Source organism: Lipotes vexillifer, unplaced genomic scaffold (genome assembly GCF_000442215.2).
Source record: "Lipotes vexillifer unplaced genomic scaffold, Lipotes_vexillifer_v1.1 scaffold382, whole genome shotgun sequence".
NCBI classification, from domain to species: Eukaryota; Metazoa; Chordata; class Mammalia; order Artiodactyla; family Lipotidae; genus Lipotes; species Lipotes vexillifer.
The window spans coordinates 6001313-6027327 of NW_006780611.1; the positions used below are offsets into that span (position 1 = coordinate 6001313).

Consider the following 26015-nt stretch of genomic DNA (forward strand, 5'->3'; position numbering starts at 1 on the left):
CCTCACCCCACAGGTGGCCCCCATTCCTGGGGACGTCCCGCTTCTGGTGGAGGCAGGTTTGCCTTACTCCTTCCCTGCATCTCCCGGGCTTGGGAGCCGATCGGGAGTCTGGGGGAGACGCTGCCACAGCAGGGGAGCTGTGGCTGCCAGCGAGGGGGCAGGGCCAGGGCGAGCAGCGACGTGTCCCCGGGACTGTCAGTCACACACCTTGCCCCACACACACTTAGGGCAAGTCAGCAGCAAGACGGGTGGAACCAAAGAACGGGGTCCTTTGTCTTTCCTAATGAATTTCCCCCACCCTTCCGAGGCGCAGAATCATTCATCTTTTGTTCCGCTGGGACTGCTCTGCAGCTGGGAGATGGCAGAGGGCTCGTTTCGAACATTAATCTCACGTAGATGAGTGTGTGCATGTGTGCCGAGGGGCTTCTAGGAAGAAAACGACAACGTGAAATCAAGGAAGATAAGGATAGGAAAGGAGCAGAAGAGAAATCCCGTGCGTGTGAGAGACGTGAGAAAAAGTGTGCGTGAGAGAGAGTATGGGCGCTCATGTGTGCGTGTGTCATGTGGTGTGTGTGTGTGCACGTGTATGGCATGCGTCTGCATGCGTGTGTGTGCACACGCTCGTGCAGAGATAGCACAGTGTGGGTCCAGACATGAGGAATTTCTTCCCTCCATCAAAATTTGTCAACTGCCAGTCGTGTGTTAAGGCTGATGAGTATAATATCCGGTGGAGGAAGGAGAGGGAAGTGACCACTGGTGGAGGACACTGCTTGGTCCCTCGGGGACCCTCCCAAGCCTGTCGTGTCCCTGTCACAGGACCAAACGAGGGGGCACCGAGGCTCGGGCAGGGCTCACGGTCAGCAGGCTTCGCAGCTTGTCTTGAACAGATACAGGCTGTTCTCAACTTGATTTGGCCTCTAGACGGGAAGGGACGGAAGTACCTGAGGTTCTGTGATGCTCCGACCAGCGCTCCGGGGTCCCCACTCGCTGCACCCTGGCAGGGCCCGGGGCTCGGGGAGCGTCCAGCACTCATGGGGCCAGGGATCTAGGACCCCAAGGCCAGCCCCTTGTGGTTCTGCAGCCCAACAGGGGCTGCAGGAGGGACGGGGCCAGGGCCAGGCTGGGAAGCAGCAGCCGATGAGACAGGTCAAAGCCAGCCGCCCCCCCACCCCAGCTCCCCAACTCCACCCACCTGGGCGGGAACCTGGCACCACCTCTGCCTACAGCTGAGATCTTGGACCAATCGCTTGAGCAACTCACGCCTCACCTCACCTCTCTCCTCTGTAAGACGGGGATGAAAACAGTCCTGCCTTGTCCTGTCGAGAGTGAAAGGCAGAGCAGGTGGGACCACTGTGCAGCAGTCTCATGGGAAGTTTGCTGAATGGGGGTTTCAGGTATTGAAGGGGAGGGAAAGCCTTGGCCTTTCTTGTCTGAACAGATCAAGGCTACGGTCTGTGCTGAAACCACCTAGAAATGCAGGATGAAATGTAAATAAGCACAGTGCTAGATGCCCGGGGACTGCCAGCCTCTGAACCAGGGAACGTGGGTCTTCATGGCCCTGAAGCAACAAGAGAGAAGGCCCCGGTGGTTAGCAGGGGCTGTGACCAGAAAGCTGGGTCCCCAGAGGGCTTCGGGGAAAGAGCGGACCACGGGGAGGCCTCCCCCACGGGGAGGCCTCCACCAGAGGGAAGCTTCCCCTGGACCTCTGACCCAGGCTTCCCCAGGCCGTGAGGCCGTGGGCCCAGGAAGCTCTAATCCATGAACAGAGCAGAAGGGGGTCCCTGGCCAGGTGCACCCACAGACTGGGGTAGACATCCTCTCTGACGGGCACCACTAAACCTGGCTGCCCAGGATCCCCCAGATAGAGCCTTGCAGAACGTGAGCGGGCAACCCCAAATTACAACACCCCAAACACCTCAGAGAATTACCAGAGAGACTGAAAAACGAGTATTTTTTTTAAGAGGTGAAAAAGATTTTCTTAATAGAAAGAGCAAAGGGTGAGGTGGCTGGAACTGAGCCCCAGGCCCACCTATTCCTCAAGCAGAGCCAAAAGGATGGAGGGTCTGGAGCCCAGTGCGGGGCACAGCAGTCCAAACTGGGCTCACCGAGGTCTCCCATCAGCTTCTGGCGATAGCGGGGACAGCGGGGGCAGCGCGGGCTATCTCAGGCCCTGGCGCCGCCAGGACCCCGCTCCCCTGGCACCCCCTTGACCGCATTATGGTGACAGGCATTGAGAAGCAAGGGAAAAGCTAGGAGTTCATTATTTCATCCTCTCTATTCTTTTTTCCCGGAAAGATGTATTTTATCAAGTCTTTTAAGAAGGATTTTATGGGTGCCCCTGGTGGCGCAGTGGTTGAGAGTCCGCCTGCCAATGCAGGGGACACGGGTTCCTGCCAGGGTCCGGGAAGATCCCCCATGCCGCGGAGCGGCTGGGCCCGTGAGCCATGGCCACTGAGCCTGCGCGTCCGGAGCCTGTGCTCTGCAGTGGGAGAGGCCACAGCAGTGAGAGGCCCACGTACCACAAAAATCAATCAATCAATCAATCAATAAAAATAATTAAAAGCATTTTATTTTAGCACCTCTCTGTCTGCCGTTCTGGGTAGGGCCTCCATCCTTCCATCCTGGCCCATCTGGGCTCTCAGTTACTGTGGGACCTTAAGCCAGTCGCTTCATTTTGTGGGTCTCAGTCTTTCCAGCTATACAATGGGGACAAGGGTTAAACCTCACTCATGGTTGTGAAGAATTCAAGCAGCTGGAGCAGCTATAAGTTCAGAGCCTTTGGGTCAGCAGTGAGAACAGTAACTGCGCTGCTGCTACCGTCACATCAACACGCAGAGCCCCAGCACCTTCAGGGCACAGATTTTAAATTCCCAGGCTGCTCAGCTCCTGCCTTCTCCTCGCACCCACCACCCCCGGCGGGCCTGCTCTGTGCACACGGGGAAGCGGAGGGAAGGATGTCAAAGGCTCCTGCTAGAACCCACGGCCAGTCTTGTCCAGGGGCCACCCTCTCTGTGCCCGCGGCCCCTGCAGGCTGTACGTACACAACCTCCTCCAGCCCCCACTCTGGGCAGTCGAGGCAGTAGCGGGAGAGGTTTGGGGGTAGGTGGGACCACCGTGTGTCGAATGCCTGTGTGCCAAGCAACTTACGCACAAGACCTCTCTGAATCCTAAGAACAACCCCACGAGGGGACTATCCCATTGTCATTTCACAGAAGCCGAGATCCTGACCTGAGGTCACTCAGTTGGGCCCTGCATATCCTGGCTGTTTGGAGAGAGCTGGTCCCCGAGGCTCCGGCTGCCCGCCAGGCCCTGCCCTGCCCGGAGGCAGCCAGGCCTCCTAGCTGAGGTTCAGGCTCCGTGCCCAGACGCCCAGCAGCGGCCCGGCCACCACTTCTCAAAGTTTCCTGTCTCAGCAGGTTTAGATGCCTTCTTTCAAAATACCAGAAGTAATTAGACCAGATGGACTAGCTGTGTGCCAACTTCACTCCCTCCCTCACTCCTTAAAAAAAAAAAAAAAATCAAGGCCGTTTTCAGTTAAGTGAGAACAAAAAATGCATCCAAAACCCATAAATGAATACGGTATGTATACGGAATTTTTTTTTAACACTTAGGATTTTGTAACAGCTGAGTTCGTCCTCTTCTCTTGAGGATGGTTCCCGCCCCCTTCCTCTAAGCCGCTCTCGGCGAAGGCTCAGCGCCGAGTCTGCATCTGAGGGGCCCAGAGATGACTTCCAGAAAGTCACGGTGCCCCAGGAGGGTGGCCGTGCAAGCATGCGGCTCTAGTGAGCCCTCCATCCCTCCCATGCCGGACTGGACCGGGGAAGTGGTGATGCAGCCTCCCCTGGAGTCAGGTCCCTGCTCTCCTGGAGCCTCAACTGCTCTAGGTGGGAAAAGAGACATGAAAGAAATGGGTTGCTGGAGTAGTTAAGACAGTGTGGCCCTGGAGCTAGGTGGGCTGAAGGAGCAGGCGATAGCCCAGACACAGCCCCCGTGTGCCAGGCAAGGAGGGTAACACAGAGCAGCCAGGAAGGATGGTCTCCATATTTGGTGCCAGGCCAAGTGGAAAATCCCAAAACGGGATCCCTACCTCACACCATCAATGCAATCACTGCCAGTGGACCCAACACCTAAACATATTGATAAAAGGCAACACGGCAAAGATCTGGGAAGATAATAAGGAAACATCTTCCTGACTTCAGGGGCGGGATTTCTTAAATAGGACACAAAAAGCACTTACTGCAAAGAAAAACAGTGACACATCTGACTACACCAAAATTACGAACTTTTAGTCATCTGAAGGCACCTGAAGAGAGGGAAGAGGCCGGACACAGGGGAGGAAAAGCCACATTACACACTACATGTGATGAAGGGCTTGCATTCAGAATACATAAAGAATCTCTACTAACCAATACGGAAAGGGCAGACAACCCAATTATCTTTCTAAATGGGCAAAAGACCTGAGCCCTTCACAAAAGAAGAAATCCAAGTGGCCAAGGTTCTCAACCTCACGGGTCGTCAAGGGAATGCAAATGAAAACCACCTCGAGATATCAGCACAGCCACCAGATGGGTACGATCTGCAAGGCCCACAGTACCAAGTCCTGGCAAGGAGGTGAGGCAGGGCACTGCTGACAGGGGAAAAACTGGCGTAGCCCCTGCCAAAGAGCTGTACAATGTATGACCTGACCACTCCGTCCCTGGGTGTGTGTGTGTGTGTTTGTCCACAGGCACGCACATTCAGGAGTGAATCTCTATGTGCACTAAGAGATGTGTGGAATGTTCATAGCAATATTATTTATAATGGGCCCAAAGCAAGGGTTTTGGGAACTGGTTAGAATGGATAAATAAATCGTGATATATTCATACGAAGAAATCCTACACAGCACTGAGAAGAGAACCAATCACAACTGCACATGACGACATGGAAGAATCTTAAAAATATATAATATTGAGTGAAAAAAAGCAGTCATGGAACAACACGTGAGTCCATTTTTATAAAGTTTGAAAAACAGGCAGAACCCAACTGTCTCAGGATACGGGTGGCCAGACAAAACACAACATGCCCCGTTAAATTTGAACTTCAGACATACAACACAATTCTTTTAGTGTGCATACATTTAAAATATTGCATAGGACATATTCACATTAAAAAATTATTCTCTCTCTGCCTCTGGCCATCCTGCAAAATGGGATTGGTGATGGTGCCCTGTCACGGGGGACACAGCCAGGCCGGACCCATTCTTGGGTCTCCAGAGCCCTGCAGGGGGCCAGGCACCTGGCGGCCACCGTGGGCCTCCGAGTGTGTGTCTCACAAGAAGTGGAACCATTCAAATCTGACCCACCAGTCTCCCAAGCAGAGCATCCCCTGGCGGTAACACTTAGGTAACATGGCGACCATGAGTTTGCTGTCTGCTTCCTCCTCCGAGCTTGCTTTGGTGAGTCCTCAATATCAAGGCCAACCTCGTCCCAAGTCTAGCGCCAAAAGGGCTTCTCTGAGAGCAGGCCCATGCATCCCTCTGCTTACAGGGGGTCATCGGCCTCAGGCAGAGAAACAGTGGCCCTCTGCATAGGGGAGGAGCCGGGAGGACACCAGGCCCAGCCACAGTGTACCTCTGCTTGCATGCCCCTTGTAACGGGCAGCTCACCACTCAGTAAGGCCCCACTGCCTCTCCTCTGGGCTCCTGCCTGTGGGACAGTCTTCCCACACTGCTGAGAACCTGCCTTCTGTGTCCCTGTGTTGTAGGACGACACAGAACAGGTCTGCCCCCAGCACGGGTCAGCTTTGCCCACATGCCCCAGATACCACTGATATTAGGTTACTTATGGCTACTGGTTTATCTGATCCCTGATCCCCGCCTGCTGGTGTTATGATGCTGCTAAAGTCGCCTGTATTCCACGTGTTAGTCAATATGTTAAGGGCATGGGAAAAAGAAAACGAAAACCCTGAACATCTGAATTTAATAATAATCACTACCAGCTTTGCTGTCCATCCCCTCCTAACAAGCTGCCATATGCCCAGGCGGCCGGCGCCGGGGGCTGAGCTCGCCCAGCCTAAACCTTGACAGACAGTGGGGATGGCGAACAGCACCCCCCCCGAGCCAGGCAGAGTTGGCAGCCAGGCCACGAGGTTCTTTGGCCATGAATACCTTCTTGGGGACTGATAAGTGCCACTTCCCCAGTGTGGCTTCACCTGACGACACCACAGAGAGGACCCTGGTGCCCCCTTGCCCAGATGGAAGACAGAGGCTCAGAGAGACGTGACTTGCCTAGGTCAGACGTGAAGTGAGAGTCAGGGCAGTGGGGACGTCCCTGGTGTGTCTGGGTCCAGGGCACAAGCGTGACTGAAAGTCAGCTCTGCACACACGAGCACTGTGCCCCTTCCAGGCCTTGGGTGTGATGTGCCAGGTCCCCACGGGCTGAGGACGCAGGGCTACAGGAGCTGCGACTCACTGAGCGCTGGGAGACCAGGGTGAGGCCACCACCCACCGTGGCAGCCACCAGCCCGGCCTGATGACCCAGCCTCTGGCCTCCGCTCTCTCACTGAGAACCTGGAAGCCACACTCCGCCCCAGGCACATCCACAGCCCTCTGAGCCTCCTGCACCTTGCCAGGACTGTTTCCTCTGCCTGTCACGCCCTTCCCAGACCCCAGAGCTGCTTGTTTCTATGGCTCTCCTGTGGGGAGACTTCCCCGACCCCAGCTCCCAGAGCTTCTCCTCTGTGGCTCTTGTTGAATCAAGGAATTGGTGGCTGATGTATCTCCCACAAGGATAAAAACCCCGCAAAGACAGGAACTGCATCTGTCTGGCTCATGGCACGTCCCCAGAGTGGCCATGGGACAAATACTTGATCAATGAATTAACCAACCAACGGGTGGCCATGAGAACATCATTTTGATCCCCAGGTCTCAATGGGCCAATAAGGCCGATGTGCACGCTGAGGCTATTCAGAGGACCAAGGAACACATGAGGAGCACGTTGTTCCACGCCTGGCACACAGTAGGTGTTCATATAAAGGCCTCCATCTTGGAGCAGACTGAGAGTCAGGAGAACCACTCACTGTGTGGCCCTGGGCAAGCCAGGTCCTCACCGGGGCCTCTACTTACCCTTCTGTAAAAGGAGGTAATTGCAGGCCTGGTCTTACCCTAGGGGCTGTTGAGGTATCAGCGGGAACAGAGCTCTCTCTGTCCTGGTCTCCACCCCAGCGGCTCCCCAGTAATAATAACCACAGCCAACCTCCAAGGCCACAGTCTGGGCCTGGCCTTCATCTGGACGGGCCCACGCAGCCCTCACAACCCCCCTGTAGGGTGGGCAGTATCATTTCCCTATATAGAGGGACCAGAAAGGCTAAGGCACTTGCCCAGAGTCACACAGCTAAGAGGTAGTGTTACCCCAATTTGAACAACTCTTCCCTTACCACCCGACCGCCCAGCCACTACTGTTGCTGAGATTCCGGGGGCCTGGTGGCAGGGGCCCACCCTCCCAGGCATGCAGGTCCCAGGGGGGAAGGTGGCAGAAGGAACTCAGGATTAGTTCTATGGTGCCATGGAAGCAGGTGCAAGCAACTGGCTCACACAGGGGGAAATTTAATGAAACTTCCCCAGCACATAAGCCCACGTCTCACCTCACACCACCTGCTCCCAGCCCCAGACGGGGCCTAAAGGAACCCAGGGTTGCTGCATGGAATGCCAGCTCACAGCCTGCATCTCAGAATGCAGACGAGGTTCCGTCTAGCTCTCGGCGTTAAGGGCTGCGAACCAACAGCAGGCCCAAGAAGAGTGTGGCAGGGTCCGGCACATCACAGGGGCTCCGAAATATGGCTCCTCCCTTGCCTCCTCCGCCTATGGAAACCCCACACCTCCTTCAAATACCCCCTCCAACAGGGAGCCCTCCTGGATCTCACCAAGCCCTCCTGGGGTCCCTTCTCTGTGTAGCAGCCTGGTGCTGGGCCCGCCATGGCATGGGGCCGGGGGTGTGCGTCCAGCTGGGACGAAGGTAAGGGTCAAGGAGAAGATAGGCACTCCTCTCACTCAGGCCCCAGGTGGCCTGCAACTAAAAGGTCCAGGACTGCCCGTGCTGGAGCCACAGAAGTCAAAGCAGAGACCACAGGCAGCTCGAGCACAGAGCAGCCGGACACCAGCAAGGCTGACAGCGGCCTCACTCAGGCCTCAGCAGCAGCAGCTCTTGGCCTGCAGCTGGCATAGGGGACCACAGGGCTGGCCTGACATCCCGGCCAAGAGCCTGGGGAGCTGGCCGTCAAAGGGGTCTTCGGGGCCCAGCTGTGGGGCTGCACAGAGCTGCTCTGGGTGGGGTGGGAAGGACACGGAGTGACACCTGCCGGCTCCCACCCCCTGCTGTCCTCCATCCCACATCTGGGTCCCGGGCAAGGCTGTGATGGAAGGGGGCTCCACATAGCAAATAACAAGAATGATGTCTCCATTCGTGGAAAGCCTGGTGCAGCCACTGGGCTCAGCTGAACCCTCCTGACATCTTTACAACCACCCCCTGCAGGAGGTGCCCCATCACTCCCATTGTGCAGAGGAGGAAACTGAGGCACCGAGAGGTTAAGTGACTCGCCCAGAGTCACACAGCCCATAAGAGGTGAGGCCAAGAGTAGAGCCCAGGCAGTTTGGCTTCAAAGCCGTGCTGTTAACTTCTAAGCAATCTAACTTTAAACAAAATGTTGTGTGGGTGTGGGTGTGTGTGGGTATGTGGGTGTGCAGGGGAGACAGGGTGCTGGAAACCACCGGGCAAAGAGATCCAGTCCAGATTCCCCGGTCTGGCACCTGACCCTCCTGACCCTCTAGCCTCATCTCCCACCGCCCCACCCCTCCCATCGTGCTCAGCTCACCTCCACGCCTTTGCTCACGCTGGTTCCTCCTTTGACAATGACCTCCTTCTGGTTTTTTGCCTAACAGACTTCCCCTCCAGGTCTGGGCTCTCATGGCCTGCCAGGCAGACTCGGCCATCTGCTCCCCTCTCCTGGCCTTGGCCCCGAGCTCATCACATCCCTGAGGGCCCCCCACCCCAGTCCTCATCAGGACCTCACAGGCCGCCGGGAGGGTTTGTGGAGACCCTGTGCATGGCGAGGACCAGGGAGATGACAGCAGGCATTTCCTGGGGCTCAAGGAAGGCAGGGCAGCCCAGCATCTCCCCTCTGCCCCATAAGAAGGCCTTGGGAGGATGGGACCATGTCCTAAACAGCGCACAGCCTCTAGCCAGCAGGTGGTCACCATGTGGTATCAGCCAGGGCCGCCCCAGGACTCCCCAGCCACACTGTGTCAGCAGCCGCTCTCCCTGAAGTCCCTGCACCCAGACAGGCCCCGGGTCCCCCCAGATCACCCGTCAGCCTCCCTACGTGTGCTGCTCTGGTTGATGGTGCAGCCTCAGGCCCTGTTACCCCTCCACGCCTGTGAATGCCCTTCTCTTCCCTCGTAGCTCAGGTCACCCCACCCCCTCCAGGGAGCCTTCCGGAATCAAGACACTCTTTCAAGCACGTGAGGTCTCTCCTTCCCGTGTATGGTGTCCTCCTCACCCTGCCAGCACTTGGCACCCTGTGGCCATTGCCAGCTGGGCCTCTAAGGGCCAGGTGGTCTATCCAACTACAGGACGGGGACGATATATCAGTCCTCACAAGGCTGAGCAAGGATCAGAGACAATTCTTATGGAGATTTAAGCCCAGGGCCCAGCTTACTGTAAGTGTTCAGGAATGATCTGCTGCCACCATCAACATCATCATAATCTTAATCACCACCATCACCATCACCATCATCATTATCACCATCATCACGGAGGTTACTGTGGACACACCGACCATCACGCAGACCGGTCACGACCTGTCCTCACCTTGATCCCCACTTAGCCAGGTGAGCCTAGGGATGAGGTCTGATTGCTCTGTGTCCCCAACAGGGAACAAAGACTTGACGTATACTTGTGATTTAAACAACTGCCGTCCCCAATACAGTAAAGCAGGCCTTTGGCCTTCCACGAAAATTCCGACTGCCTCTCCTCAATCTGGCTAATCAATCATCACCCCCCCCCCACCTATGCATCTTCTGTGTGTGCCAGAGGGACAGACAACAGGTAGATTCCTAGCACATGGAATAATGATTAAAAGCAAGGATTCTGGAACCAAACTGCCTGGGTTTAATCTCAGCTCTGCCCATTCCGACCTGTGTGACCTTCAGCCAGGCCCTTACCCTCTCTGTGCCTCAGTTTCCTCACCTGGAAAGTGGGGATGCTAATAGTACCTGTCTATATGTGAGACAGTATAGCATATATAATTATTTGCCAGATATGGGGAAACCAAGGCTCAGAGAGTGGCAGCAACCTGCCTAGGGTCACACAGCATGAGAGGAGAGCTGGCCCCGGGTCTCTCTGCTGCCTCTCCCGGACCCTCTTCCCTCCATGCACTCAGCCTCACCTCCTCCATCCCCCCAGCACAGCTTCACTGTCACCAGCGGTCAGAACGGCGCCCACCAGGCACACTCACCACGGGGAGCCATAGATCCGGAAGCCCCGCACGGTGACCTCCGAGTCCTGCAGGTAGATGCAGTTGGTTAGCAGCGACTGCACGTTCTCGTAGTTCTCCGGCTTCAGCTTCGACACGGACGGAAAGTAGTAAAAGTCCTGCTTGATGAGGTCGGCCATGAACTCCTGGTCGAAGGTCAGCTCGTGGTTGCCTGCGATCACGATCTTGTACTCGTAGGGCAGGCTGCCTGCAGAGCCGACACAGACAGACACACGGTGCACCGCTGTTGGCTTCTGGCGGCCACAGTGCCGGGGGGAGGAGCCAGGCAAGAGCCCCTGGACCCCCTGGCAGAGCTGACCCTCGCTGCCGACTGGTGCCTTCTGATCAGAGGCGGCGGCGGCGGCAGCCTGATCACCATCGCTGTGGCCTCCCTGCCCCCGCTGCTGCTGGGTGACAGGCCGCCCGCCCCCCAGACCAGCGGGAGGGGGCTGGGCAGTTTCCTGCAGGGCCTCTGAGCTGCAGTGGACCCGGCCTCATCCTCAGGACTCCCCCACCTCCGTTTCTTCTGTCCGGGCCACTTTTCCACGGGAAGGAGACCCTGCCCTGGACCCCTAGGCCTGCCTCGCCAGCCTCACCGTCTCAGGCCCCCTCGACCTGGGGGTCTGACTTGCTAGCTTCCGCATTAACAGGAATTGCAAGTTCTTTGCAGAGCCCAGGTCAAACCTTTGGAGACCCTACGCTCGGGAAAGATTACACTGCCCGTCCCACCCCTACTGCCATGGAATTCAAAGTCAAAACACAGTCTAAGTGGGAACCAAACAAAACCGCCCGTGTATAACATACACTGAGCTAACACTTGGGTCCTTCCAGCTGTGCCCCTGCAAATTCCACGTGGTTCCTCAACGCCATGCTTCCTCCCCTTTCTTTCTCTGGGGCCTTACGTCACAGATGCCCTAGGCAGGTGTGTGCGCTGCCTCCCGGGCGATCCGGCCACGGGCTGGCTTCCAGCACAGCCGCCCAAGGCTACCACAGCCCCTCGGCCTCAGTAAACTGGCCGCCACCCGCCCCGGCTCCCCAACACCCGCTGGCAGCCAGCCTGACCCCAGGCTCAGGCCCGGGACTCCCGACCTCCCACCAGCCTCAGCTGCTAGGCTCTCCGGGCCTGGAGAAAGAGTCATGATGGTACCTGATTAGGATAAAAAAATGAATTCTGAAGGTGAGCCCCGAGGCCCAAGCCTTTTTCTTGCCCCCTCCCCAAGGGCGTGCCCTGGTGGGTCAAGCAAACACCAAGGGGCGTGTGAAGGTGCCAGCCCAGCACGGGGCCTTGGGGAGGCGGGGTGTCCAGGCAGGAGAATGGTGACATTCCATAGCCATTTCACAGACAAGTAACTGCGGCCACTGAATGGAACTTCTAAACCACCTGAGCTCTGGTTTCTGAAGGAGCCAGGACAAAAGACACCAAACTTTACTCTGCATCTGTTTCAGCAAGAAAGTCGCTTCTTTTGTCTGAATTCTTCACCAGTAAGTGGCTAGTTAGCATGACCCCGTGCACGTATAAGCCCTACTACACGTCAGGCACGGAGCCAGGCCTTCATCGTGTCCATCGTGCAGACGCGGAAACTGAGGCTCAGGAAGCTGCAGGGTGATGTGCTGGAGGCCACGAGGCCAGGAGGCGGCAGAGCTGGATTCTGAGCCAGGCAGTCCTGTGCGACCCCAGACTCTCCACCTACTCGGGGAAAGCCTAGGAAAGCGCCCTCGACAAGGCCAGGGTGAGGGTCCAATCCTGACCACCGAGAGCCGTGGCCACACATCTGGCTCTGGCCTCCCGTGCGGGGGTCCCAGGGTGATGTGAAAGGGAACCTGCCCAGAGGACCGCCCCAGGCTATCAGAGCTCCACACCTCAGGAGGCGTCTTCTCCGTTCCCAGTGACCATGACTCCCACAGGAGCACACACGGGGCAAAGTGTCCGGCTTTGGAGCCAGCGGACCTGGGTTCTGTCACCTCTCATCCGAGCAGGTCACTTTAACCTCTCTGAGCCTCAGTTTCCCCTCTGATCAACGTGAGTGTGCCTGGTAACTGCCCCTTTCTGGGGGCCAAGGGCCTCGTGTGGCCCGCAGCTCCACCAAGCCCCTTCCCTGTGGCTGGTCCCACCCAGGGGTAACGCAGTCCAGGGACAGCAGAGCTTTCTCACTCTTGACGATGACCTGAAACTCGAGCTCCTCTGCTGTGTGAGCCCTTCTATCAGAAACCCAATTCCAGAAACGCCTCTTCTCCAGATTCTGAGGACTGCCTGCCTTACTGGGAACCGGGGCCCGCAATACCAGGTCAGCTGCGACAGACGTGGGATCAGACTCAGCTCCCCATGAGGTTCCAGGAAGAACCCCGTTTGCCCAGCACTGTGGAAGCTCCAGGAAGGCGCACGGTGAGTTTTATGGCTGTGCCATACAATGAAGTTCTAGGTACCATAACTACAACTATTATCATATTCTAATTGCAATGAAATGGAAGCATCCAGAACCCAGTTAGAAACTTCTCCAGCCCCCCGCCCCCCTCCCATCCCTGCAGTTGGGACCTGCCCATTCTGCCTGGCCTCAGGCTCTATGGCCATGGCAAAGGGCTGTTGGGTGGCCTCTCGCCTCCGAGCCTGGCCACAGAGGAGGTGGGGACCCCAGCACGGAGAGAGAAGTTTTTCACAAAACAAGCAGAAAACCATAATCTGTTCATCACTGCCTCATCGGCCACCCAGACTTCTTTACAGGTTTGAGAAAATAGCGTTCTCTCTTCTTTGGTGTTTGTCAACTCTGGGAGGCTGTCCGATGACAGGCATGGGCTCCAGGGGCTGACAGCTGGGTCCCAGACCCAGTCCTGCCACTAACTGGCTATGTGACTTGACCTCCCCGGGCCTCCGTTTCCTCACCTGTGAAACAGGAAGGATAATGCCTACCTCGCAAGACCGCTCTAGGATTACACAAGACAGTGAATGGAAACACACAAAGCCTTTTGGTGTTCAGAAAAAGTCAGCTTCCCTGGGCCAGAGTTTGCAAACTAGAAGCCAGCAGGCCAGCCCTGCCCACAGACGTATTTTGTTTGGCATATTTTTTTGGCTTTTCTAAATTTGCATTTGCTGCCAACATTAAAAATTAGAGAAATTCCAATAAAATGTCGTTCTTTCTGTTTTCTAAAAATCAATCAATCAATTTTAAAATCTCACCATCCTGGCCTAGGCAAGTGCTGAGTGCCTGTGCTTCCCTTAGACAGGAAGCAGAGGGCAGTTTGCCCACTCCCCACCTGCCCCTACTACTCACTCCCAGCCCACTTCACTCATTTTAAGGTACTGCCCACTCCGAGCAGCGTTGGGGGTTCTGGCCCCAGCCACAGCCCCTGGAGACAAAGGGGACCAGACGTGGCCCCTGCCCCTCCGAGCTGCCAACCAGGCAGTGGGGATGAGCTCCCCAAGGCCCCTCTGCCTCCCCGCCTCACTCATCCTCCTATTTGTCATCCCAGCCTGGCCCAGGGATGCCGAGACGTCCTCTTGTTCTCCTCACAGGAAAGAATCAGGAGCAGAGAGGAGACGTGTTGGCTTCACCATCTCCATCCCAAGCAGGTCCCAGCAGAGGTCTGGAAAGCAAAGCCCCCGCCAGCACCCCAGGTGACACGGTGCAGAGCCCCCTCTCTCCAGTGAGGCTCAGGCTGCCGGCGGGGAGGGGAGAGGCTTGCCTGGGCCCGAGCATCTGGAGAAGGGTCGTGGAGGACAGCACAGAGAAGCCTGCCATTTCCGGGACCTGACGGTTGGGCCGGCCACCCTTGGTAAAAAGGCTGGGTCCTCCCGAGGTGGGCTCTGTCACCTCCGCCTCGAAGCTGGGGAACGAGGGTCCCAGGTCAGGAACCTGCCCAGGTCCCGCAGCAGGTGAGCGGGAGAAGCAATGCTAGGTGCTGGTCCAGCTGACTCCACACCTCTGGGTCAGCAGCTCAGGTTCGTTCAAGGCCACCAGGCCAGCCCCTCACCACACTGCAGTCGCGGCGGGAGCAGTGGCCACCATGACTGCCTTCCAGCACCAGTTCATGTGTTTCCACTTCACGGCATCCATCCACCCCACTCGGCGCGCCGCCCTGGCTGGGGGAGCCCAAGGCGCACTGATGTATTGATGTCATGTCTCTGACTGGGGGTGTTACTTAAGCAAATTAGCAAATTACTCCAACCATACAGTTTCATTTATTTCCGCAGCTCCTGACTACCAGGGACTGAGGCGTGGGCAGGAGGCTGTGGGCTCTCTCCTGTTCCTCCCACCTCGGATCAGAGGAGGTAACTGAGGCTTCCTCCCTCCCAGGGAAGGACCAGCTCCTGGACATAAAGCCAGGTGGGAGGCAGGAGCCATAACATGCTGGCGTGACACCCTCAAATACTGTCTGGTTTCTCCCCAAAAGATGGGTGCCACACAGCTTGGAGGCAGGGGGCTTGTCCATTTGTGAACACAGAAACCTTCCAGCACCATGCCCTTCTGAGATGGAAGTCCAGCCACAAACACATTTCTGTGTGCATGTTCACTTGGGCTTGGCAACTCGCCAGCTGTGTATAACCTTCAAAGACACTTAAGTATTATTATCCCCATTTTACACCTGGGAAAATGGAGGCTCAGAGAGGTTACACAAATCAATAATAAAGTGATGAACAAGCACAGAGGGTAATGGACAGTTTGACAGTTTTTGTGGCTTGGCCTCATCAAACTCATCCTGAACTGGTACCATCATACTACACTGCCTCTCAGTGGGTAGACAGATCATTGGATGGATGATGGATGGATGGATGAGTGGATGGATAGATGGATGGATGCATGATGGATGGATGATGGATGGATGAGTGGATGCATAGATGGATGGATGCATGATGGACAGATGGATGGATGATGGATGGATGGATGCATGCATGATGGATGAATGATGGATGGATGAGTGGATGGATAGATGGATGGATGCATGAGTGGATGGATAGATGGATGGATGGGCAAAGAAGGATGGATTACGAATAGATGAATAGATGGAAAGAGATAGACGGATGCATTTATAAATCAATCAATCCATCTTGGGATAGCTCTGTCTCCTTTATACCAGCTGATCTCTGTCTACCTGGATCCCTCCCTTTCCTCCAAATTTTTCCTCCAACTGTCCTGGCAGGGTTTGCTATCCAGACCCACCTTCCTCACCCATAATCCTGACTGGCTCTCTCTGAATCGTCTCCCACTGGACCTGCTCTCTTGTAGACGGGGGTGGGAGAGCCAGAACCAAGGCTCTGGTACAACTTAACTATCACAGGGGCATGTGGAAAAGTCCCCTCCTCTGTTCTGGGGCTGCTACCTCTGTTGCTACAACCTAAAGCTGCATTAGATGCTCACATCAGCCTGCAGCTCTTACCAACCTGATTGTGGATAAAATGCCCAACGACCAATCATCAGAGGCTTTCTGGCTTAGCTTCATCTTCCCCCTCCTGTATCCGGGTAGTGAATGAGGGAGTGTTTGGGGGCCCTCAGTGACCATTTGACTTGCAGGGGCTTCGTGGAGAAAAAGATGAGATGAAAACAAACTCTTCCTCCCGATGCCTGCCCAGAGGAAATTAATGCTGTTCCCTCTGCCCCTTCTTGTGGCTGTCCTTCCTGGCAGCAGAGAAGAGGGCTAATACACAGGGGGACCACCCCAGTGCCCAGATGGGAGCACCTGCCCTGACAAGGTGCCAAGAGTGCCTGAACTCCGGCTGTTCTCCAGCAGGTGTCTGGGGGCTGTGCCAGCTTGGTGAGGCTCCAAGAGGAGACAAATGGGCCCAATGCCTTCTCACACCCACCTCCCTCAGCCCAACAGAAGCAAAGAATCCAGTCAGCCTATCCCAAAAGCCCAGCAAGCCAGAAACTCGTTTTCTTCCCTGAAACTGGGCCCTGTTTTAACCCCCCGGCCCTGGTCAGCTGCCCACAAGCTCTGTCTGAGCACAGGCTGTGTTCCAGAAGCTGGACAAGGCACCAAACAAAGCTTAGTCCTGAGGTCAGTACCAGAGGTGACACGCAGAGCTTCCAATCCACACCCCTCATTGGACAGAGGAGGAAACTGGAGCTCAGAGAGGGAAAGGGGCTTGCCTGAGGTCACACAGCAAGACAACAGCGAACCAGCACTCGAACCCCAGCCTCCCACCTCAGGAACGCAGAGCAGTGGTCACACCAGCCAGCCTCTGGTAGGACATGCAAGCTGAGCTGGGGACTGGAAAGATAGGACCTTCGGGAAGAGTGGCATGGAGACCTGAGGGTCTGCTTGGCTCCTGGGCCAGGTGGGCCTTGCTGGGGTGTGATCTCCCAGCCTCGGGTCTGGGAGAAGCAGCAAGTCCTCGTGGAAACCAGCCCTCCTCCCTGCCTTTCAGAGCTGGTGGGCATTGTTATGCATTTGTGTTCTGCGTGATAACGTCCAGCTCATCTCCCCCAAATGCTTCGTTTCTTCTCAGCCAGCTCACTTGAAATCCTGGCATTTGCTAGCCAAGGATTTGTTGGTGGTGAAAGGACCATTAGGTATTCATCAGCAGAGAACTGGATGATCATACTATTTTAACTTTTCATTTGCCGTCTGTGGCCAAATAGATATGCACCCACATGTAGATTCCACATGGAAGCGAGTATGCGCGGGGTTCGGAGTACAAAGAGGGATGCAAACGAAAGCTCTGCTACTTACGCTCTCAAGATTAATCTCCCTCCAAAAGGTTACAATTCTTTAGCGCTAACACTTACCCATCCCATTGAACAGAAAGTGCTACCTCCAAACTGCATAATCTGTTAAATTCAACATGATATACGTGCAAGCTTCTCCATAAGCTACGCCATTCCCGCAGCGGCGTATGGAGCCCGGCAGAGTTTTACTGTTCTCTGAATGCAGCAGCAATCAGGCAAATACCCACTTATGGCTCCTCCCGCCCATCCCCGTCTCGCAGAACACAGCAGAGGGGAATGGAATAAAGAGACGGCATAACGATCTCTGATTGCATTTTTAGTGCGTCTTTGACAGTTCTGTGTTTAAACACTTGCCCATGTCTGGGAGATTCACGTGACCAGACTTCTTGGGATGGCACTCGATCTAGAGTAACTCTGGAATGGAGACTCGGCTTCAAGCTGCCGCCAGGGCTGCAGGGGGCTCGGGCACACGTGCGCCATCGCCGTGCACACACAGAGGACACGGACCGGCGATGCAACAAGGGAACCTGTGTGCAGCCCGAGCAGGCGGGAGAGGCTGAAGACAGGGGCCTGGGCCAAGGGGCAGGGCTGAGAGATGGGAGCACACTGCACGGGCTGTGTCCCCCCAGAAGCTGGTTTGTGCTGCCCTGTGTGCCAGGCACTGTGATAAGCAATTTCTATGCAACGCTTCTAGACACCCTTAGAAAGCAAGGCTGGACCCCATCTCTGCCTTCTCCTGGCTACTTGGCCTGGAGTGAAAACCCTCACTTCTCTGAGCCTAAGCATCCTCATCTGTAAAGGTGGAACGTTTAGGGTTCTTCACAGAGTTCTTGGAAAAATCAAACTAGGGAAGACACATAAAGCCCCTGTATTGTACTTATGCAGAGATTTTACTCAGGTAAGACTTGCAGACACGGAAATGACTGCCCTGAGGAAGGTTATACTCACAGATCCCTAGAAACAGGGCAAGCGGGCAGAGGATGGGCTAGTGAATAATGCGGGTGGGCTTGGGGCGCAGGGCTGACCCTCGTTGTCTGCTCCCAGGCCCTGGGGTGATTGATCAGGGCAGTGTGTGCGACAGCCCCATGCAGGACGTGGCTGGGGGTGGGGTGTGGAGTCTGGATTAGTTGGTTTGCTTGTGAAAGGTGTGCTCAGAGGTGAGCCCTTTGCTATCTCTACAGTGGGTTAACTCTGGAGGGGCAGTCCCTCAGGGTCAGCCAGCCTCCAAGATGCCAAGCCATCAGGATTCAGAAAACCAAGGGCATGATTTATACAACCCGGTTGGTAGTTGTTATCACTGTCTTTAGGGATGTTAGGAGGAGTAAATGCCATGCTCTGCTATGAAATCCAGAAATGTTAGCTGGGAAGATGGAGATGAGAAAAGAGGCCTAAGAAAGTCAGGTCACTTGCCTGGGGTCACACAGCAGCGCTGGAGTCCAAATCGCCTGCCTAAACCTGGGTGTCAAGACCCCCCCCCCACCACGCACCGTAGGACAGACAGTCCTGGGAGGGTAGACCCTCCGCCCGCCGAGCTGCAGGCCGGCCCCCTCGGGTCCCATGGGGGAGGGTTCTGGATTCACAGCCCAACACCGGTGCCCATATTTAAAAGGTAAATGCGATTTTTCTTCTGTTTCATCCTAATAGCCAAAATGTTTAACTTTCAAACATTTGTTTTTCCTGGGAAATGTTTTAAAAACAGGAACATTCAGTCCTAATCATCTATTTAAATGCTTGTTTCAATTGCTACCGCAGAGCACACAGGACTTGAGGCTGAAGGGGACAGTTGAAAGGTTTCTGGGTTCTTCCTCTCCCAAACTAGGCCTCCTGTAGCCAGAAAGATTTTGTGGGAACCTCCCCAGAACACACATGCCCAAACACTTCATGAAAGCCTCCCCGGGGCCCTCACAAGGGGCCAAGCTGGTGACCATGGATGTAACACGCATTCAGAACTCAAGGCTACGGCGCCCCCTCCAGGCCAGGCCCCGGTGGTGCCCTGACCTCAACTTTCCGCAGCAGGACACACCGTGCACCCCTCTGAGCTGCTTGAGGCCTCTTTGCTCATGCTGCCCCATCCACCTAGGACCCTCTTCCCGCCCTTCTTTCTAAGCCAACTCCAAGTGATTCTCCCTTCATCAATGGGCCCAAGTGCCACTTCTTCCAGGCTGCCTGCCGTGAGTATCCTTTTTCACCCAGCACTCGGGGCTCCCAGCTCCGCCCAGCCTGAGCTCTCGCTGTCGCTGCCTCATCTGCTTACCCCACCAGCCGGGCGTCCTCCCAGGCTGGGACCAGCCTGCTTCCTCTCTTGCGCCCAGCACAGGGCTGGCCATGGGGGGAGTGCTCATACATGCTCACTGAATCCAAGATGTATTATCATCCACGTAGGATAGAGGATGAGGATCAGATGGTGAGGTCAATGACTCACCAAAGGTCCCCGAGCAGTCCACTACGGAATGTTCCAGAAGGATCATCGTTAAGATGCTGACCAGCCTGTCGGGTAGCAGCCCCCACACTGTCGTGGCTTTCACTCCCTCAACAGACGTCAAGATGGGCACAAGGCCCAAGTGTGGGGCTGGCGCCCGGAGGCTCCAGTAAGAGCCTCCCTGGAGGCAGGGAGGCCTGGGTTCAGCCTCAGCTCTGCTACCACATCACCGGTCCCGGGTGAGGCCTACCCCTGCTCAAGCCTCAGTTTCCCCATCTATCCCATGAGGAGGTCCTGACCCTTAGAGAGCCCTTTCAGCTCTCTAAGACCCTCCAGGAGGTGCCGGGGTTGGGGGTGGTAGGGGCTTCCCAAGGCAGGTGCTAATAGGGCCAAACAGCAGGACAGAAAGGGCTCACACAGGGCAGGGCATTCTGAATGCCCACGTTTGCCTGCTTGTTGCTGACATCCTGTGAAATCAACAGTAAAGGAATAAAAAGGTATGACCCTCCACAAGAAGCAAAGCGAGCTGTGGCCAGAGCCCCAGGCGGTTCAGGGACCCAGGCTCAGGTGCACGGTCTGACCTAGAACCCATGGGAGCAGGTAGGCCCAGGGCCCCTCCCCCATCACACCTGTCACCACGCCCTTCACCCACCAATCTCCGCAGAAGAGAGGGTATTTACCCTCAAGGGAAAATAACAGCTCCACAGAGCCCCATTTAGGGACCACAAGGCTTGAGGGAGGATGGGCAGTGAGGTCAGAGGCTGAACAACAGAAGGATAAAGAGAAAGAATAAATATAGTGACTGTGCAGACCCCAGGCCCCTTCCCCAGTGAGCTCTCAGGTTCTGGAAGCCAGCCTTGGAAACCGGGGGGCTCATTTCTGGGGAGAAAGATTAGTCCAGGAGAAAAAACCTACAGATAGTGATAGCAGGGGCTCCCCAAAGAGATGGCCAGGACCCCATCACAGTACATCATCCACCCCACACACACACACACACGTATACACACAGCTTACCAACAGCTTTCAAACGTCTAATTCTTAAATGCAACACACAGAATCATCAGGTCTCAGAGAAAAGCCTCCAAGCTGAAAATGGAGGCAGAGGCCAAAACAAGAAGAAAGGAAATTGGAGGAAAAGGGGCTGATGCAGGGGGGGAAAATAACATATAATTACCACCATTGGTGAGATAACAGAAGGTATTACACCCGTGAAACTCTAGCGGGGCGCTCTTAACAAAAGAAATTAAAACGTGGCAGGATTTTAAAATTTTGGTTAGAGAGTAGAAGATGGAATTGAGGAAATCTCCCAGAGGCTGAAACAAAATGACAATAAAGTGAGTACCGGGCAAGGAAAGAGACCAAAATCAGAGAATCAAAACCAGAGGTCCCACATTTGGATACTATGAAAAAGAAGTCAGAAAAAATAGAGGGGAGGGAAATGTTGAGAAGAAAAAAAAAAAAAGAATATGAGAGAATGTCCCAGGATTAAAGGACAATATTTGCTCTATTAAAAGGGTTACCTGAGAGCCCACAATAATGAATGAAAAAACACCCACATCTGAGGCACACTGCCCAGAAACAAAACAGGTCATGTACAAAGGGTGAGATATCCAAACGATAGTGGAATCGACAAGAGTGACACAGGGGGCTTCCCTGGTGGCGCAGTGGTTGAGAGTCCACCTGCCAATGCAGGGGACATGGGTTCGTGCCCCGGTCCGGGAGGATCCCACATGCCGCGGAGCGGCTGGGCCCGTGAGCCATGGCCGCTGAGCCTGCGCGTCCGGAGCCTGTGCTCCACTAACGGGAGAGGCCACAACAGTGAGAGGCTCGCGTACCGCAAAACAAAACAAAACAAAACAAAACAAAAGAGTGACACAGGAAACTAAAAGAAAACAGAGCAATGCCTTCCAAATTTTGAGGGAAAACGATCTGCTATCCAGAATTCTATACCCACACAAACTATCAATTAAGACTGAGGACAAAATAAAGACTTTTCCTGACATACAATTTTGCCAAACATTTATCTCCAGCACATTCTTTCTCAGAAAGCTACTGAAGGGTGTGCTCCACCAGAATGAGGGAGTAAACCAAGAAAAAGGAAGCCATGGGATCCCGGAACCAGGAGCTCCAAGAGAAAAGGAAGGCGAAGGGAAATGGTGAAGGGGGATCCAGGATGACAAGTGTACACAGGCCTGGAGGGCAGCTAATCCAGACCAGGGCAGGGGTTGGAGGCTCAGAAAGTATAAGGAAAATGGGTCATCAGATGGCCTGGCCCAGCCCACCACATTGCTGAGGGGCACTTCAAACCCCGCAGGAGACAGGGATGAACCACAATGGGTACAAGGAAAAACAAGCAAACAAAACAATTTACTACTTTAGGAAAAACAATTGGTTATGCAATGAATATTTAACCAAAAACTGTGATGGGACTACAGCAAAAGGATAAGAGAGGAGATGTGTATATAAGGGTAGAGAGACCGTCTCTAAATTTTCATTTTTCATAGTAAGACATTAAAAAGTAATCCCTAAAATTGAAAAATAAAAAACAGCAATATAAGGTTGTTACTCAGAGACATCGTGGTGATAAATCAGTAGCTACCAGACTTGCACAGGGAATAGGAATCAGGACTGGGGGAGGGGACCTGGGGAGGAGGCTGCTGGCTTTACCATAAGCCTCGTAGCATGTTGTGACTCATTCTGCACGTGTATTACCATAATGCAAATAAAATTGTAATGAAATTAAAAGACGGCATTGGAGGCCAGGCACTCCTCGCCTGCCTCCTACCTCTGCCCAGGGCAGCCTGACGTCTCACTGGTTCCACCCGCTGCTCAAAATCTAGAACCAAATCAAACTGGGTCACAATTGAATCTGTAGACTGTTTTGCATGGTACTGACATCTTAACAATCTGATTCTGAGGGTCTAAGGGCTGGGATGACTCTAGCAACCAGGTTCAAAGGCAGGTGATCTGGCCAAGCATCTCCTAACCCTGGTAGGTCAGACAGCCACTAATAACATCACAGGTGTCACCTGCTGAGAGTCTGAGACAGGCTCCCTCCTGCCTTACTTCTAACTCTCACAACAGCCCCACAAAATGGGCAGTAGATTGGCAGATGAAGAAATTGGGATTCAGTGAGTTTAAATAACTACAAAATGGGTAAGCAGAGAAGTGGGAATCCATCTGTAGCTGAAGCCTCAATCTCTCCATTTCTGTCACACCACCAAGACATATTACATATGCCAAAGAAATATTCCTCAGGAAAAAAAAGAAAAACATGGTGCCATATACTTGAGTCCTTATAAAATCTCCCCTGTTATGAGGAGCTCTCAATGATTTTATTTTAAACGACATAACATTTTGGAGATATCTTGTGGCTTCATAAACAAGCCTTTACAGACCATCTTGAAAAGCAATACAGATGTCAGAACAAGTTAAACGAATTCAGCAAAGGTGCAGGATACAAAAACAACGGGCAAGACAAGCAGTTGCATTTCTATACACTAACAATAAACAATCTGAAAAGGATATTCAGAAAACAATCCTATTTGCAATAGCATCAAAAAGAATAAAATAGGACTTCCCTGGTGGTGCAGTGGTTAAGAATTCACCTGCCAATGCAGGGAACACGGGTTCAAGCCCTGGTCCGGGAAGATCCCACATGCCGCACAGCAACTAAGCCCGTGCGCCACAACTACTGAGCCTGCGCTCTAGAGCCCGCGAGCCACAACTATTGAGACTGCGTGCCACAACTACTGAAGCCCGCGCATCTAGAGCCCGTGCTCTGCAACAAGAGAAGCCACCACAATGAGAAGCCCACACACTGCAGCGAAGAGTAGCCCCCGCTCACCACAGCTAGAGAAAGCCCGCATGCAGCAACGAAGACCCAATGCAGCCAAAAATAAATAAATAAATTTATTTTTTTTAAAAAAAAGAATAAAATACTTAGGAATAAATTTAACCAAGGAGGTGAAATATTTGTACACTGGAAACTCCAAAATATCTGCTGAAAGAGACTAAAGAAGACACCAATAAGTGGAAAGAAGTCCTGTGCTCATGGATTGGAAGACTTCATATAGTTAAGATGCCAATACTATCCAAAACAATCTACAGATTCAATGGAATCCCTACAAAAATCTCAATGATGCTTCTTTCAGAAACAGAAAATCCATCCTGAAATTCATATGAAATCTCAGGAGTCCCTGAATAGCCAAAATAATCTTGAAAAAGAAAAACAAAGTTGGAGGTCCCACATGTCCTGATTTCAAAACTGACTACAAAGCTACAGTAATTAAAACAGTACGGTACTGGCATAAATACAGACATACAGATCAATGCAATAGAAGAGAAAGTCCAGAAATAAACATATATGGTCAAATGATTTTCGACAAAGGGGCTAAGAGGGAGAAGAACAGTCTTTCAACAAATGGTGCTGGGAAAACTGGACATCCAGTGCCAAAGAATGAAGCTGGCCCCTTAACATCATATACAAAAATGAACTCAAAACGGAATAAAGATCTCAACTTAAGAGCTAAAAGTATAATACTCTTAAAAGAAACCATAGGGGGAAAGCTCCATGACATTGGATTTGGCAATGATTTCTTGGATATGACACCAAAAGTGCAGGCAACAAAAGAAAAATATATCAAAATTTAAAACTTCTGTACATCAAAGACTCCATCAGCAGAGTGAAAAGGCAACCCAAAGAATGGGAAAAGAATTGCAAATCATATTTCTGGTAAGATGTTAATACCCAGAATATACAGAGAGCTCCTAAAACTCAACAACAAAAACCCCCAAACAACCCAATTCAAAAATGGGCAAAGGGCTTCCCTGGTGGCGCAGTGCTTGAGAGTCCGCCTGCCGATGCAGGAGACGCGGGTTCGTGCCCCGTTTCGGGAAGATCCCACATGCCGCGGAGCGGCTGGGCCCGTGAGCCATGGCCACTGAGCCTGCGCGTCCGGAGCCTGTGCTCCGCAAATGGGAGAGGCCACAACAGTGAGAGGCCCGCATAACGCAAGGAAAAAAAAAAAAAAAAAAAAAAAAAAAAAAAAAATGGGCAAAGGACTTGAATTGAGATTTCTCCAAAATGGCCAATAAGCACATGAAAAGATGCTCCACATCACTGATCATTAGGGAACTGCAAGTCAAACTGTGAGATAACAACCTCACATCCATCAGGATGGTTACTATCAGAAAAACAGAAAACAGCAAGTGCCGGTAAAGTTGTGGAGAAATGACAGCCCTTGGACACTGTTGGTAGGAGTATAAAATGGAACAGCCGCTGTGGAAAACTGTATGGAAGTTTCTCAAAACATTAAAAACAGAACTAGCATATGATCCAGCAGTTCCATTTCTGGGTATATGCCCTGAAGAACTGGAAGCAGGGACACAAACAGGCATCTGTACCCTCATATTCGCAACAGCATTATTCACAACAGCCCAAAGGTGGGGGCAACTCAGGTGTCCATTAACAGACAAATGGATAAGTACAATGTGGCATATCCACACAATGGAATATAATTCAGCCTTAAAAAGGAAGGACATTTTGACACACACTACAACATGGATGAACCTTGAGGACATTATGCTCAGTGAAATGAGCCAGTCACAAAAGAACAAATACTGTGTGATTCTACTTATATGAGGTCCCTGTAGTCAAATTCACAGAGACAGAAAGTAGAATGGTGAGTGCCAGGGGCTGGGGAGGAGTTAGTATTTAATGGGTACGGCGTTTCAGTTTGGGAAGATGTTCAGGAGATGGATGGGGTGATGGTTGCAGAGCAATGTGAATGTGCTCCATGCCACTGAGCTTCACACTTGAAAAAGGTTAAAATGGTAAATGTTATGTATATTTAACCACGATTTAAATTTTAAAATAATCTTAAAAGAAGAGAACCAAGGGCCTTGAATTCCAGACACTAGAATTGTGAGGAGGTAGAACCATAGGTTCTTGGAACTCTTAGAATCCTAGAATCTTAGAGCCCTGGAAGCCAATCATTCTAATCTTGGAAGCAAACGATTCTAGAACTTTAGAAGTCATCAAGGTTTACAGGTGGAGAGGGACTGAGTGGCCATCTGGAGTCTTAGCCCCTCACCCTTCCCCCTTTATCAAAAAGTCCTAATTGAGGAGCTCCAGGCCAGGAAGCCTATACCTGCTTCCACCCTTCCAGAAAATTCCCAGATTTCACCTGGGGTTTGACAGCCCTGGATGAAAGACATGACTACGGGGACAGACACCTGGCCTTCGTGTTACTGAATAAACATTTTTCCAAAAGGTTCCTCTGGTGCCTTCTGATACCTACAGACAACCCTTTTAAAGGGGGAAAAAATTGGCCCAAAACAATATTCTTTGCAGTAGCAACTGAAATAAGTATTTGAAAATGATTAAGACAAAAGGTTCCTATTTTTTAAATACTTCTTTTTTTTTTTTT

At 53.1% G+C, this 26015-nt stretch overlaps 1 protein-coding gene across 1 annotated transcript in view; it reads right to left on the reverse strand.

Annotated features, from left to right (window-relative positions):
• MPPED1 (metallophosphoesterase domain containing 1) overlaps positions 1-26015 on the reverse strand; it is a 70205-nt gene that overhangs the window by 13395 nt on the left and 30795 nt on the right. Inside the window, exon 4 of the mRNA XM_007453932.1 lies at positions 10489-10714. Within this exon, the coding sequence (XP_007453994.1) occupies positions 10489-10714 (226 nt within the window). The remainder of the gene's footprint in view (positions 1-10488; positions 10715-26015) is intronic.